General features: G+C 45.1%; 1 protein-coding gene across 1 annotated transcript; it reads left to right on the top strand.

The window, feature by feature from the left end:
- The first annotated feature begins 2245 nt into the window (after positions 1-2245).
- LOC134034311 (uncharacterized) lies at positions 2246-10991 on the top strand. Its single transcript, XM_062478780.1, has 2 exons — positions 2246-2308; positions 9951-10991. The coding sequence occupies exon 2, from the start codon at positions 10034-10036 to the stop codon at positions 10841-10843; it is 810 nt and encodes a 269-aa protein (XP_062334764.1). The 5' UTR covers positions 2246-2308; positions 9951-10033; the 3' UTR covers positions 10844-10991.
- The last annotated feature ends 2199 nt before the right edge of the window (positions 10992-13190 follow it).

The raw sequence follows: 13190 nt of genomic DNA, 5'->3' as shown, positions 1-13190 counted from the left end.
GCCAACTCCACTTCTAGGGTGGGCCCTCTACCTTGTGAAACCTTTCATCTCTATCCCTGTTCTTGCAGAGAGGAACACGGAAACACACAAACACACACAGGTAAACTATGGTTTTATTGTTTTGTTTTGTTCCTTTTTTAGGTTCAGCTTTCATCTCTATGTGTGCCACTCACCAGTGGGCAATGTTTTATCTTCATGGCTGGAATCATACGCACGCACACACACACACACACACACACACACACACACACACACATACACACTCACACACGACTTCTATGTTTCTAGATTCAGACATTCACACACTGAGCATAATACACACAGTAATGTCTATTTCAGAGGACAGTTACTTGAACAAAAGAGCACTCAATTAAGTCCAGGACCAGCAGGAGAGACAGGGAAAGCCACGGCTGTAGGAATAATAGTGTTAAAAAAGAAATCCTGAATCTCTTTCGTCGGCTAACGAACTAAGACCAGGATAAGAGGAAACCTTTGAAGAGACACATTCTTCCATAAGTCTATCCCAATTTAGCCTAACCTGGCTCACAACACCTTGACATGAGCTATCCACATACACACACACACACACACAAGCACACACACACACTGACATATGCGCATGCCCTAACCTTCCAGTTCACGCACACACGCACTCATGCGCTCTGAGGAGGCTTTTTGTTATTACTTGCGCCGTCAAAGTGAATCACACAGGCCTCTAATTGAGAGTGCAATCATGCTCAGAGCCCAGGGTTCAAAGCCACTGATAATGAGTTGTGATAGGCTAGCCGATGAAAGGCAGACACACGCACGCACTTACACATTCCGTAGCGATATCAAGGAGACTCAAGAACAGTGCGGACTGCTTGGGTCCTGACTTTTCTGTCAGGACGGATGGCTCAGGAAGCTCCTATTCTCTAGACCTCTGCCCGCCCTCATCCCCAACCTCCATCCCTGATTTCAACCTCTTTTATATGAGGCATTTGAACCTTTTTTCTCCGCGTTTCTTTCCGGCGAGTTCCCTTCCCGGCGTGCGGTCCGGACTGCACCACAGTCCACGGGCCTGATTTAGCCTGGCCCACCGCGCGGCTTGTACCTCAGAGCCCCTAAGATGTTTTCCTGGCATGGGCCGGGTCGATAAAGACACAGCCATGCAATATTAATGGTGTATTATGCTGTGGTTACTAAGAGCTTGAGACAAGGCCTGCTTGTGTTTCATAGGCAAGAGGGGTCATGGGGTGAAAAAAACACGGTTCCAGAGTGTCTGAGAGTGGAAAGGGAAGAATATGGAGGGGTGGGGAGGGAGAGAGATGGGTTGAGTTGGGGGAGAATGGGGGCAGAGATATGGGGGGCAGGTTGGATGGTGGGGAAGGCAGAGAAGGGGTGGCGGAGAGGGAGAAATGAGGGTAGAGGGAGAGATGAGGGTATAAGGAGAGATGAGGTGGAGGTAGAGAGATGGGGTGGGGTAGGGTGGAGGGGGAGGGAGAGGTGGGGTGGAGGTAGAGAGATGGGGTGGAGGTAGAGAGATGGGGTGGAGGGGGAGGGAGAGGTGGGGTGGAGGTAGAGAGATGGGGTGGAGGGGGAGGTGGGGTGGGGTGGAGGTAGAGAGATGGGGTGGAGGTAGAGAGATGGGGTGGAGGGGGAGGGAGAGGTGGGGTGGGGTGGGGGTAGAGAGATGGAGAGGAACACATTGCAAATAGTTTGTAATGCTACGATGGCTGTCCCTAAACCTGTGGCTAACCATCCACAGAGCCTAAACCGTTACTACATCCAGTGTCAGTAAGGGTTGCCTTCAGAGGTTTTCATAACACTTTATATACTTTTGTATCTAATCTGTATTTATCCAGATAAGTCGACTTAGAACCAATTCTCAATGAAAATGCCCTGTAGTTTCCTGATCTTCTCTGCTCCTCCTGAGCACAAACACAATAGCACCGTAGTGTTAACACGAGAAGATGCCTGCTGTTCATAACCACCTCCTCTCTCCTGTCTCCAGTTTTCCATAACTGTAGATACCACGCTGCATATTACAGACCCGACCAAGCGTGACTTATCTTAACCGGTTGCTCGGCAACCTGGTGTAATTAAACAAAGGGTTTTCCTTGGAGTGGGTGTAACATATGGAATGGTAAATAAACACCATCTCTCATTACGTACAGTTCTAATTGACAGCTGAGGGAGCCTTGACCCAGAACCACCGAGTGCGACTTCACCTTGTCTCCCCTCCATCTTGTTTTAATAGGAGAGCCTCTGGAGGGGTGGTCCTGGGATGGTCTTCAAGTAGACCTGGAGATCTCTGGGGAGCAGTCAGGTGGTTCTCTCTCTCAGTCTCTTTCTGTTTCCCTCTCTCTCTTTCTCACCGTCATTCTTTCTCCCTCCCTCCCTCCCTCCCTCCCTCCCTCCCTCCCTCCCTCCCTCCCTCTCTCTCTCTCTCTCTCTCTCTCTCTCTCTCTCTCTCTCTCTCTCTCTCTCTCCCTCCCTCCCTCCCTCTCTCTCTCTCTCTCTCTCTCTCTCTCTCTCTCTCTCTCTCTCTCTCTCTCTCTCTCTCTCTCTCTCTCTCTCTCTGAGAAAACCTCCCTCCCGTCTCCTCATTAACAGAGTGACTAAGTTCGGTTGAGTTCTTGAAGTATTATCAATCTGCAGATTGGGAGAGACAACCAGACCTCTGACAATAAATGACAACACAACACCAGGCTTAGGTTTCAACCATGTCTCTCTCAGCTCTGAAAGCCAGAGGGCCATCTTTTATAGGGCAAAAGAAAGTAAACATAGATAGTGACAGGCAGTAACGGTGTTACAACAGTCACAGAGAAAGATTCACAGCTCCCAGCCCATGACAACTTTCAAGGCAGACAGAGATCATAGGAGCTCTCTCCATAGTCACCACATGGAACGTTTCCCCAGTACTTTGTCCTGACCCCGAACATCTATTCAGCCTGATGAATAGACACAATCAACTCTTACCAATAGCATATGCACATGAGAACATACTAACTAGTACCCAATGACTAGTTCTATTGATTAGTGAATTACATAACCTCTCTCTCTGTGCTTCCCACTCCTTCAATCTCTGAGTTTAGAGAGAGAAAGGGGGTAGAAAACAGTGATTTAGGCCTGAGTCAGGCTGTAATGCATTTCTGTGCTGCCGGGTTAATGACAGCAGACTGAAAACAAAGAGCCGTTGCCTGAAGTTCAGTGACATTTTCCATTTTTTCCAGGAAAAAATGCAAATTGATCCTCCTCTCACGCTTCACACAAACCGGTGTGAGATTTGATGATTTGTTGTGGGAGTGCATGGTGAGTATTTGATAGGCTTTCTGGCTTCCCGCCCCCCCTCACACACACATATACACCACAGACACACCCACACCTCCCACCCCCTCCCCCAACCATGCTAGCTGTTTGGGTAAACACTTGGGATGGGTCATCAATCTATATTTTATATTTTGGTTCTCTAAATCCCCTCTGTTCATTTCTCAACTGTCGGGCTCGCTTTCATCAAGCTGTAGAGTTTTTGTTTTGGAAAATGCATTACCCCCACCACCACCCCCCACACCCCACCCCCTCCCCCAACACACACATACCCCATCCCTCTAAACCACTATGTCTTCCTTTTAGCATTGGCTAACCAATGGCAAATAACCCAGATATTTTTCTTTCTTTTTTTTTCTCGATGATTCATTATGAGTTTGTAGTGGATAAAACCCCACAGTGTATACAGACACATTTTACTGAAGTGGATGGAGAGAGAACAGGGATTGATAAGTGAAAATGTATTGTGCGGTGTTAGCCAGCCTCTTCCCATGGACAATTAACTTACAGTAGGGAGTTATCGTAAACAATATAGCATCATGATGATAAAAGGGATTCAAGTTAGGGTCAACTTTATTTATATACCACTCTGTGGTAGCCACGCTGCCGGGAAATTGTATTTTCAACTCTAGCAAAAGTGGAGTTGACCCAAACTTGAAAGCATAATTGTTCATGTACTGTAGGCAGGCATGGACACATATTGCAAATGGTTACCCACCCCTCACAAAGCTTTAATCAGACACCACAGCAGAGGTGGTAAAAATACATCTCTACACAGTTCTGCATTTATATACACACCCTCTCCAATCAACTCTCTCACTCACCCACCAACCCACACACTCACTCTCACTCTCTCTCTCTTACTCTCTATGTATATGCCCCCCCTCCCATCACTCTCCTGTTCCACAAGAGTTCTCCATCATCTCGACTGGTGTTTATCTCAAATCTCTGCCACTTCAAACCAACAGGGTGTGTGGACTCATATGTCAGATGAACACCTTGCAATAACATCATTATTCCTCTCTCTCTTTTATCTCCCCCATTTTTTTCTCTTTTCCCCACTGTTCCGCTCCATTCAATTTGGGCGGACTTGACGCGGCACACTCTCACACAATGGAGAAGGAACCGAGCACCAGCTGGATGACGGTTGTTCAGTGAGGAAGTCAGCAAGGCCATGCATGTCACATACATAAACAGACATTGTGACAACGGCTCTGACTGATCGTGTGTGTGTGTGTACGTGCCTGTGTGTACACGTGCGTGTGTGCTCGTGTGAGCGTGTGTGTGTGTGTATGTGCATGCCTGCATGTGTGCGAGTATGCGGATGTGTGTGTGTGTGTGTGTGTGTGACCACGTGATGAGCACCACATTCCACCAGTACCAGTTTCAACAGTTTACTCATCATATTTGCCCTCGGTGAAGCGGGGACCATGCTTCAATTCCCTCCACTAAACTCCCTTAATAGTCTTTCTATTTCTCTCTTTGAAATGAGATCCATCGAGAGTTGCAGGCTCTTTCTCTACACCGCGCTCCCCTTCCCCCACCACCACCACCAGCCCCCTCTTTTTCCATTTGCCAGTCATCATCATTTGACCTCCCCTGAATTAAGTTCTGATCACACCTCCCTTGTAGCTTGAGACTGGCCTGTGTTGGTGTGTGTATGTTGGTGTGTGTGTGTGAGTTTGTGTTTGTCAGAACGTATGTGTGAGCCTGCACAAGGGAGCAGACAGATGCTAGCTAACATAAGCTTCCATTTATCCCAGTGTAAATTGACCGGTAAAGCCTCACGGTGCTCTCAGCTTAAGGTCGAGAGGGGGGGGGGGGAGCTTCTGACACCATCACTCCCAGCTTCAGATTAATCAAAAATGGCCGCCTTAATCAACACTCATGTTCACCCTAGTCACATCTTTGACCCCCCCCCCCACCACCACCACCACCCCCTAACCCACTCTTGGAGTACAAAGGTCTTAGTGTGTCACACTCCTGTTTCGCATCTCGATGTCGGTCATCCAGATGGAACCTCCCTGCTTTTTTCTTTTCTTTTCAGAACTTAACGCTTCTCTAACCGAGTGTGCAAGTCGTCATGCTCTGAGGTGACTCACCGATAAGAGATTCAGTGAGGAAACATCATTAGTTCAGTCAAGACAATCAGATTTGAGCATTTATTGTTACATGACATGGACATGTAGATTAACTTTGGCGGAGTGGGTGATCTAAGGGAAGCACTCCCTGCCTCCTCGATGCAACACATACATACATGACATATGAGGCAGGGAGCAATAGAGATATAATCCCCCTGGTGGATAGAACATACAGACAGCATGGGGGAGAAGGGGACGGTGGAGGGTGGCAGCAGCACTGATCATACAACAAATGGGCTGAGTGTGTGCGTGTGTGTGCGTATCCGCGCGTCTTTTAAAGACGACTTATCGGACGTGGCCCAATGGATATGCGCTGCTAACATGGGTGTGGTAGTGGGCGGAGGAAAGGAAGGTGGAGTGAGACGCCTTACGTCTCTGATAAATGGATGACGCTGATTGCCCTGCTTGAACTAGCTGCGCTTATACTATACTATTAGAAACTGCAAGTGGCAGCTCGGATCTAAGACGGATTCGAGAGACCGCAGATAGAGTGCGGCTAGTTTGTTATATGTTTTAGATCAACACTTGTATTATTGTTTTTGTTGATTTTATGTAAAGCACTTTGAGCTGAAATTCTTGTATGAAAAGTGCTATATAAATAAAGTCTTATTTACTTACTTACTTATACGTCGCAAGACGCGGAAGTGTGTGACATGACATTGACGTTCTTTTATTTCTTAGAAGCTTTTATCCAAAGTGTTGAAAAATGTAGGCCAATTACTGTACCGAGTGCAGCAGATAATTAAGAAGTACACAGTTTTAACAGTATTTCCATTGTAAGTGTCAAGGAACTGCATATTTTTTTTACCAGGCATAGTATTGTAGAACTAGAGATCCCATTGTTGTTTTACTGTAACAGCTCATGGGGTCATGTACACTGGATTTGAATGTGCTCTTTTTTTTCGAGTCTCTCAAGCACAAATTGGCACCGTCACTAACAAACTTGGCATGGTGCCAAATTCCTATCAGTCATTGTTAAGTTGTAGTTCATTTCTCACTGCCGGAACTGTGCAGCAGAGGGTTCAATTACTGTGCAATGTTTTGGCTGTCACTGGTATGCTGATGAGTGTATGCGTATGTGTGTATGTGTGTGTGTTGACTTGACAACCATACTGTAAACACCACTCTGTATTCCAGGCTCTGCCCGTGTTCATGCTGAGGGGTGTGTGCCTAATGCCAGATGACAGCGTGTATCAGCGTATTCTCTCCTCGCCTTCCAGTCTTTGTCTTCCTTTCCATCTCTTCACTTTCACCGTTTTCACCGCTTTACTTTCACCGCTTCACAACTGGCCAAGCAAGGCACCGCGCCCTCTGAAAATCCCTCTGCCCGCATGCTGATGTTGAGGGGTCAATTGACAATAGCTGATCATGAGAGCCTACCGAGAATCTGTGTGCGCGTTTGTGTGTGTGTGTGTGTGCGTGCGCTCGCGTCGTTTCCCCGCATCTGACTCGCCTGCCAGGCCTCGCAGAGGCGTTTGCCCCGTCTTCCCTTTGATGTCGCCGGGGGGACGATGTCACGCCTCGGCGCAGGATGTAGCGGTTAGCGTTTAGCGGGGGAAGCGTGTCAGTCAGAGCGCCACGGGGGCCTCCGATCCGATTGATGTGCTGGTTGTGGCTGTGGAGCCACGGTGTGGGTTTGGTATAAACATCTCGGAGCTCAGACTGAGTCCAGATGGAGTGTACAGGTCTCATTAAGGAGCACATGGTCCAAGTTACTTTGCAGTACCAACTGACCCCGTGAGAGAGGGGGAGGATGGAAGGGAGAAGGAGAGGAGGGGAGGATAGGAGGGCGGAGGAGAAAAGGAGGAGAACAGGGAGACAAACCCCCCACAAATAGAGAAAGAAACAGTTCCCCATGGGGATTCTTGTGTGTAGGTATTTCTTATTCAGAGGGCCCAGGTTGGGACCATATTGCACACTCTGAAAGATAATGTTGCGTTATCAACATCAAAGAAAGTCTTCGCCTCCTTATCTCCCGCTTGCAGGCAACTAATTACCTAGACGATTGTTCCAAACCCCCGCCCCCCCCCCACCTACGCCGTTTTTTTCTTGCCGCAGTTGTTATTTCAATTTCACTCCAAAATGTTCTTTTCTATAACACGTAGAGCGAGAGAAAGGGGAAACAGGAAGTTTCTGCCAAGGTTCTAAGCCCTGTATTGACTTTATGCTCAACGAGACAATGATGGTTTTTTCCTCTCTCTCTCTCTTTTTCCTTGCTCTGAATGGAGTCTACCTGTCGGGAAGTTATCTTCGTCATTGTGATATCTGTTCATAAAGAAATCTGTGACTAGGAAGAAAAAAAGGGTGCAATTAACTTTTGTCTTTTGAGGTCAGACAATATAATATTTCTGTGGTTTGTGTCTATCTAATGTAGAGCTTTCCATACTCCAGAAAAGATGGGATTTCCAATGCATTCATTGTATTGGTACACCCTAATTTCAAACAGTTGGATAGATGCTGTCATTCTGTTTCCTAGAAATACAGATGAATGTGGTTACAGTAATTCAACATAAATCACAGATGGAAGAGGTTATATCAAAAAACACACACACACACGTATTGTGTGTGTGTGTGAATTGCCCCCTGATTAAGTGGTGAGTGATACAATCGGAAAGGCTAGGATTGCTTACATGTGGGTTTGGGGATACATTTGCGATATCCTGGATTAGTTAGGCATTATCAGCATTACAGGCGATGCCTCTCAGATTAAAACATTGCAAAAACAGATGATCCCACATTACATTTATATTAATGTTAAAAAAAGATATACAGACTTAGTTTGCTGAAATAGTATTAAGTGCTTAACAAGCACGTCTTCCAGCACCACTCATGGACTTACTTTCAGCTTTGCAATTTAACAACTTTGAGACAGTGATGATGCGTTTGTTAAGCATACCTATCCTACATATAATTACAGTTGATAATGTTGCCAGTTTCTTTGTTTAAGTACAATACACACCATATGTTTAGGAGACAGGTGCAGTGAGTGTAGGTCTTCAGCAACTGCTCATCAAAGAAGAAGGTGCAGGAAATTCGACTTAAAAGTCCCCACCATCTGTTTTTCCAATATGGCGGTGTTTGCCATATCATAGCTATGTTATCTTGGTTCATGTACAGTAATTGATGTTGCAGGAGTATGTAAGTGACAGCAGATGATATAAAAATGGCTTAAATCCTTGTTTCTCTGGTCTATAAATAGGTTGATGTTTCCTCACATTGAATAAGAATCATTCGTGATAAATGGTTTGTTTTAGTTTGATTATATCTGATGTCTTCTTTGAGTGAATGGAGACAGGGTTGTATATGTTTTAAGAAGAGACCTGGGCATGAACACCTCTAGCTCTACACAAGGCTTTACCCACTCCAGCGAGTTCATTCAGGTTACTGAAAGTAAACTTTCACTTGGTTACCTGAATCTTTGTGTTTGGGTGTGATCATATGATCACCGTGCCAACGTGTTTGTCTAATGTCTCCCCTACATCTTCCCCCTCTGCACTCCATTGCTGTAGATGGGTTGGTGGGCTCAGGGAGAGAGGCTAGTCAGACAACTTATTGGCAGATGGTGATGCTTGTGTTTGATGAAGGTCAGATCACTTGGGAAAGTGTCTGTGCTATTCAATATGGCAGGGAGGATGGCTGAGAAGGTGTGAGATTCAGCTGCCGCTCTGCATTGGTAAATGTTCCTGAGATGTATCTCTACCACATAAATACTTTATCCAATATTCAGAGGGTGGCGACATCTATCGCGTCTGTAACAGACTCTAACCAGCCCGTTACAATAATCTAAACTAAAATGTTTTTTCTTTGCGGTCAGCTGAATATGCAGTGGAGTCGTGGACTATCTGTACTATCTGTCATCTGTGTATATGTTTATTCTGCAACACAGGAATAATGGGGCGATCACACACAATACCAGGGCAGAACAACGCTGGCATCTCCTGTCACAACAGCTAGCACCTACTTAAACAACAAACATTCGACAACTCACGTATCTTATTGTGGTAATTTGAATATTTAACAAAATACAAATAGCTGGAGTAATAAAAGACAACCTTACATCACAACAAATACACATGTAATTGAAAACTTCAATGACCAATTCACTACCGCTTTAGTTACTGTATTTGTGATGTCACAGAGTAGCATTGTGATGTCATTACTTTAACACACTAACCTCAGACTCTGTCAAATTAAATCATCATTCTACAGCTAAACACGTTTTGGAATCCTTCACTCTGACAAACTTAAAGCTTTTAAAAATGAAACAAGCCTATTATGGATCCAACAAATTATAATCTTTAGATTACAAGTCACTGTGCTACTACTCAATCTTTTTTTAAGTTTGTTGCAACTCCAAATTCTTTACATCTGCAGAAATGCCAAGGCCTAAAACAATCAAACCAGGGACAGCCTTTTGTTGTTCTTACCTTCCCTACATAGTGGCTCGACAAAGCCCAGTTCCTGAGGTGCCAGCTCACATTGGAACATTCTTCTCTGCAGCTTCTGAGGAAGAGGAGCTTCATGTGTACGCAGCTTGCCATAGCGCTCCTTGGAGCCAAGAGTTCAGGGACTACATCAGGAAGATGTGTACAGCCTCGAGGCCTGTAATGGCTGTGGGTTTAACCAACTCCTCTGGTAGAGCAGAGGAGGCACCTAGGGTCAACCAAGAGATACCAGTCTACCATTGCTTTATGGCGGCAAATCCCTTAATCGAGGACATTACTCCAATTTCTGTCCATTATAGACTAGGATCTGTTCTTTTTGAGAAGGACACACCAAAGACCGACCATGATGATGGAGACAATGAGGTGGCTTCCTTTCGTTGTCAATCTATTGAAGGTGTCCACAAAACACCCCACAGCCTCTTCAGACAGCAGTCTGTTACTAGGGCAGACAGAGGGTCAAACCAAGATCTGGAACGATTGAGAAACATCAGTTTCTTCTGTAAAGGGGTGGACCAAGACATCGTCAGCTCCTACAGCTCCACCTCGCGGCACACGCAGGTGCCCAAACGTTGCCGTGCCGACGATGAGATCGGGGAGGAGATTCGTCCCTGCTGCAAAAGGGGCTCAAACGTGCCCGAAGCTGACAGCTTGTTGTCAACCCTTCTCCACTCAGGGAAGGGTGAGCCCTCCGGAGCTCCAGCTCCGACCCCACGCAGAGGGAGCGGCTCCATGGGAGGGCAGATCAGCAGGCGCCTGAGCCCTCAGACTGAGGGGGCGAGAGGGAGCTGCTCAAGCCCCACACTGGGTCTTCAACAGGGTGTGTCGCGCAAAAGGAGCTGGAGGGAAACGATGACTAGGAAGACTTCTGGCCCGCCCGGCAGTTCTGTAGGTCAAGTTCTGGAGCCGCCTGCTCGCAAGAGGAAGACTGTGAGGAAGGACACTTTTTGAAGAGGATGGAGGGTGATGCAGACCCCAGTGGATAACCTCTTGATCGATGCAGAACCTATTGATCAATTTCTAATGTCTTATCAACATCATAGTGTTTTGACAGTGTTTTTTTCTTTTAAAAAGTTTCAAATAAAAATACTTTGATTCAGATTTGGGACTTAAATTGTCTTCATTGTAGCGTTATTGGGTAATTAAGGCCAGTTTGACAGTAATTCATCTTTCATTAATAGGTCAGTCTAATATATGTTGTGTGTGACACTTACCCAGGACTAAATCCTAAACTTTATAGAAACAAGTCAAGCTAGCTGGTGGTTTGGTACCTGTGCGGTGGCAGTGCTGGTACTCATTCAAGCACTGTCTTGTTAGTATTACCAATCATAATGGTGGACAATAAAAAAAATACATCCTGGAGGTTGAGCTGTCAATATCTGACAGGTCAACGGTCTGCCCAGTTGGCACGTAGGTTTCCTATGATGGACCACCCACAGTTCCTGGTCCCTTGTGGTGTTATGTTGGTCCTGTAACGTGTAGCTGACCACTGCCCAAACTGACTGCCAATGCTGAGCACTACTAATTCAGATCTCTGAATAACTGTGTTTTACCTTATCTATTCACACATTTCTTTACACATATTCTCACTGCATGATTGTATTCAGCCTGTGATTTGCACCTCTTTGTATCACCAACCATCTCTGGAACAAAGAATCCCTCAATAAACTGCTTCTCCCAAGGTTTCCTCCATGTTTTCTCTCAAGTTTTCCTGGGAGCTTGTCCTTCTCTACTGTGGTGGTTTTTGGTTGGTTTAGTTGCAATTGTAGGTCACCTGTGAAGCCAACTTTGACATTACATGTAAAATTAGCAAAAAATACAAATTAAATGAAAAACACGTGTAGTAATCCCCCCCAGTCCATAAAGAGTCAGCCTCCAATGTTGTTTTGTGATGTAAATGTTGTTCACGTTTTTAATGAGAAATAATGAGATTTACAGGAACTGAATTTTAATTGGCACAATAAAGACAAGCATTCCATCTCAGATTTACATTGCCACATGTGTTGCCGTCGTAAGCCCACCAGTTGCATCGATACAGTCAATTTTTTTTCTTGTTCCATTTCAACAGAGAGTGAGAAAAGGAGTGTCTGTGTGTGTGTCTCAACTATTTACACACCCAACCAGGGATTCTTGATAAAAAATAAGTATTCACTGTTGCATATTCAGTAGCTACATCCCAAGGGGATCATTAAATAGCATGTTTAGATAGGCCTTGCATTCTCTCTATGCCACACTAATGAGCTACTGTAATGGCTATATTAAACCCACATGCATTATCATACACGCACACTTACATGCCGGGTGAACTAGTGAAATGATACAGCCCATGTGATGTTCCCTAGATGTGTGTATATAAATGTGTAACTGCATACACATAAGCTCACGTACACACATCTTCACACGTCAACTCACACTGTACACCACCATGCATCTTTCACACTGCTGATATACATAATGCATTAATTAACTTTTAAATGTGTGAACACCGATCTCATGCCTAAGATGCAAGCTTATAATAGATTTGACAGAAATGTGATTCTTTCAGTGTGAACCAGTTTGGGAAAGAGTTTAACCAGACACCGAGAGGTTTCCAAAAGGAAGTTCATGTATTTGTCTAAATCTAAAGTCTGGGGGGGGGGGGGGGGGGGGGTTAACAACAATGACTGTACAGATTGGTTGTATCAATCCAATTCTATCCTATTACATCCAGAAGCATTTTATGTAAGGCATTTATATATATAATGCCCCTTGGACATCAAAAATGAACTGAGAGGATCCAGACTAACACACATTTGCAAATTGGTCTGGCGATACCCGGTTAGCATAGGCCAGTACTTGACAGTCTAATTAACCTAGCTTTTCATTAAACATCACCTTTAGATAGCAATGCTAAATACATATTTCCTTGGTGACATTGCAAGATAGATGGCCAATTTTGACAGTGTTTGATCTTAGGAATAGCATGAGCAATGGAAGAATCATACAGGCATCGACAGATGAGTCTAATGATGACCAAATCACAAATGTGTATTACTTTGTTGTGTGTGGAACTTTCCAGTTCATTTTCAATGGCCGTAGACCAATATTTCTCTAGGCATGATTGTATAGACTTTGATAGATACAACCAATCGGAGCAATGAAACATCTGTTTACAAAAATGCCTTAATGGCGCTCATCTTACAGTCATCATTGTTAAACCCGCCCCCATTTCAGATTTTCAGGCTGTGATTGGTCAGCCACTTTTCATGCCGGAGGGAAATCTGTTTGAATGGGAGGGAGACTCATCTGCCATATTAAA

The sequence above is a fragment of the Osmerus eperlanus genome, chromosome 14 (genome assembly GCF_963692335.1).
Source record: "Osmerus eperlanus chromosome 14, fOsmEpe2.1, whole genome shotgun sequence".
NCBI lineage: Eukaryota > Metazoa > Chordata > Actinopteri > Osmeriformes > Osmeridae > Osmerus > Osmerus eperlanus.
This window is presented reverse-complemented; position numbering and strand designations above follow the sequence as displayed.

Excerpts from the sequence above, each read along its gene's own strand:
- LOC134034311 (XM_062478780.1), top strand. The coding sequence starts at position 10,034 with ATGTGTACAGCCTCGAGGCCTGTAATGGCTGTGGGTTTAACCAACTCC.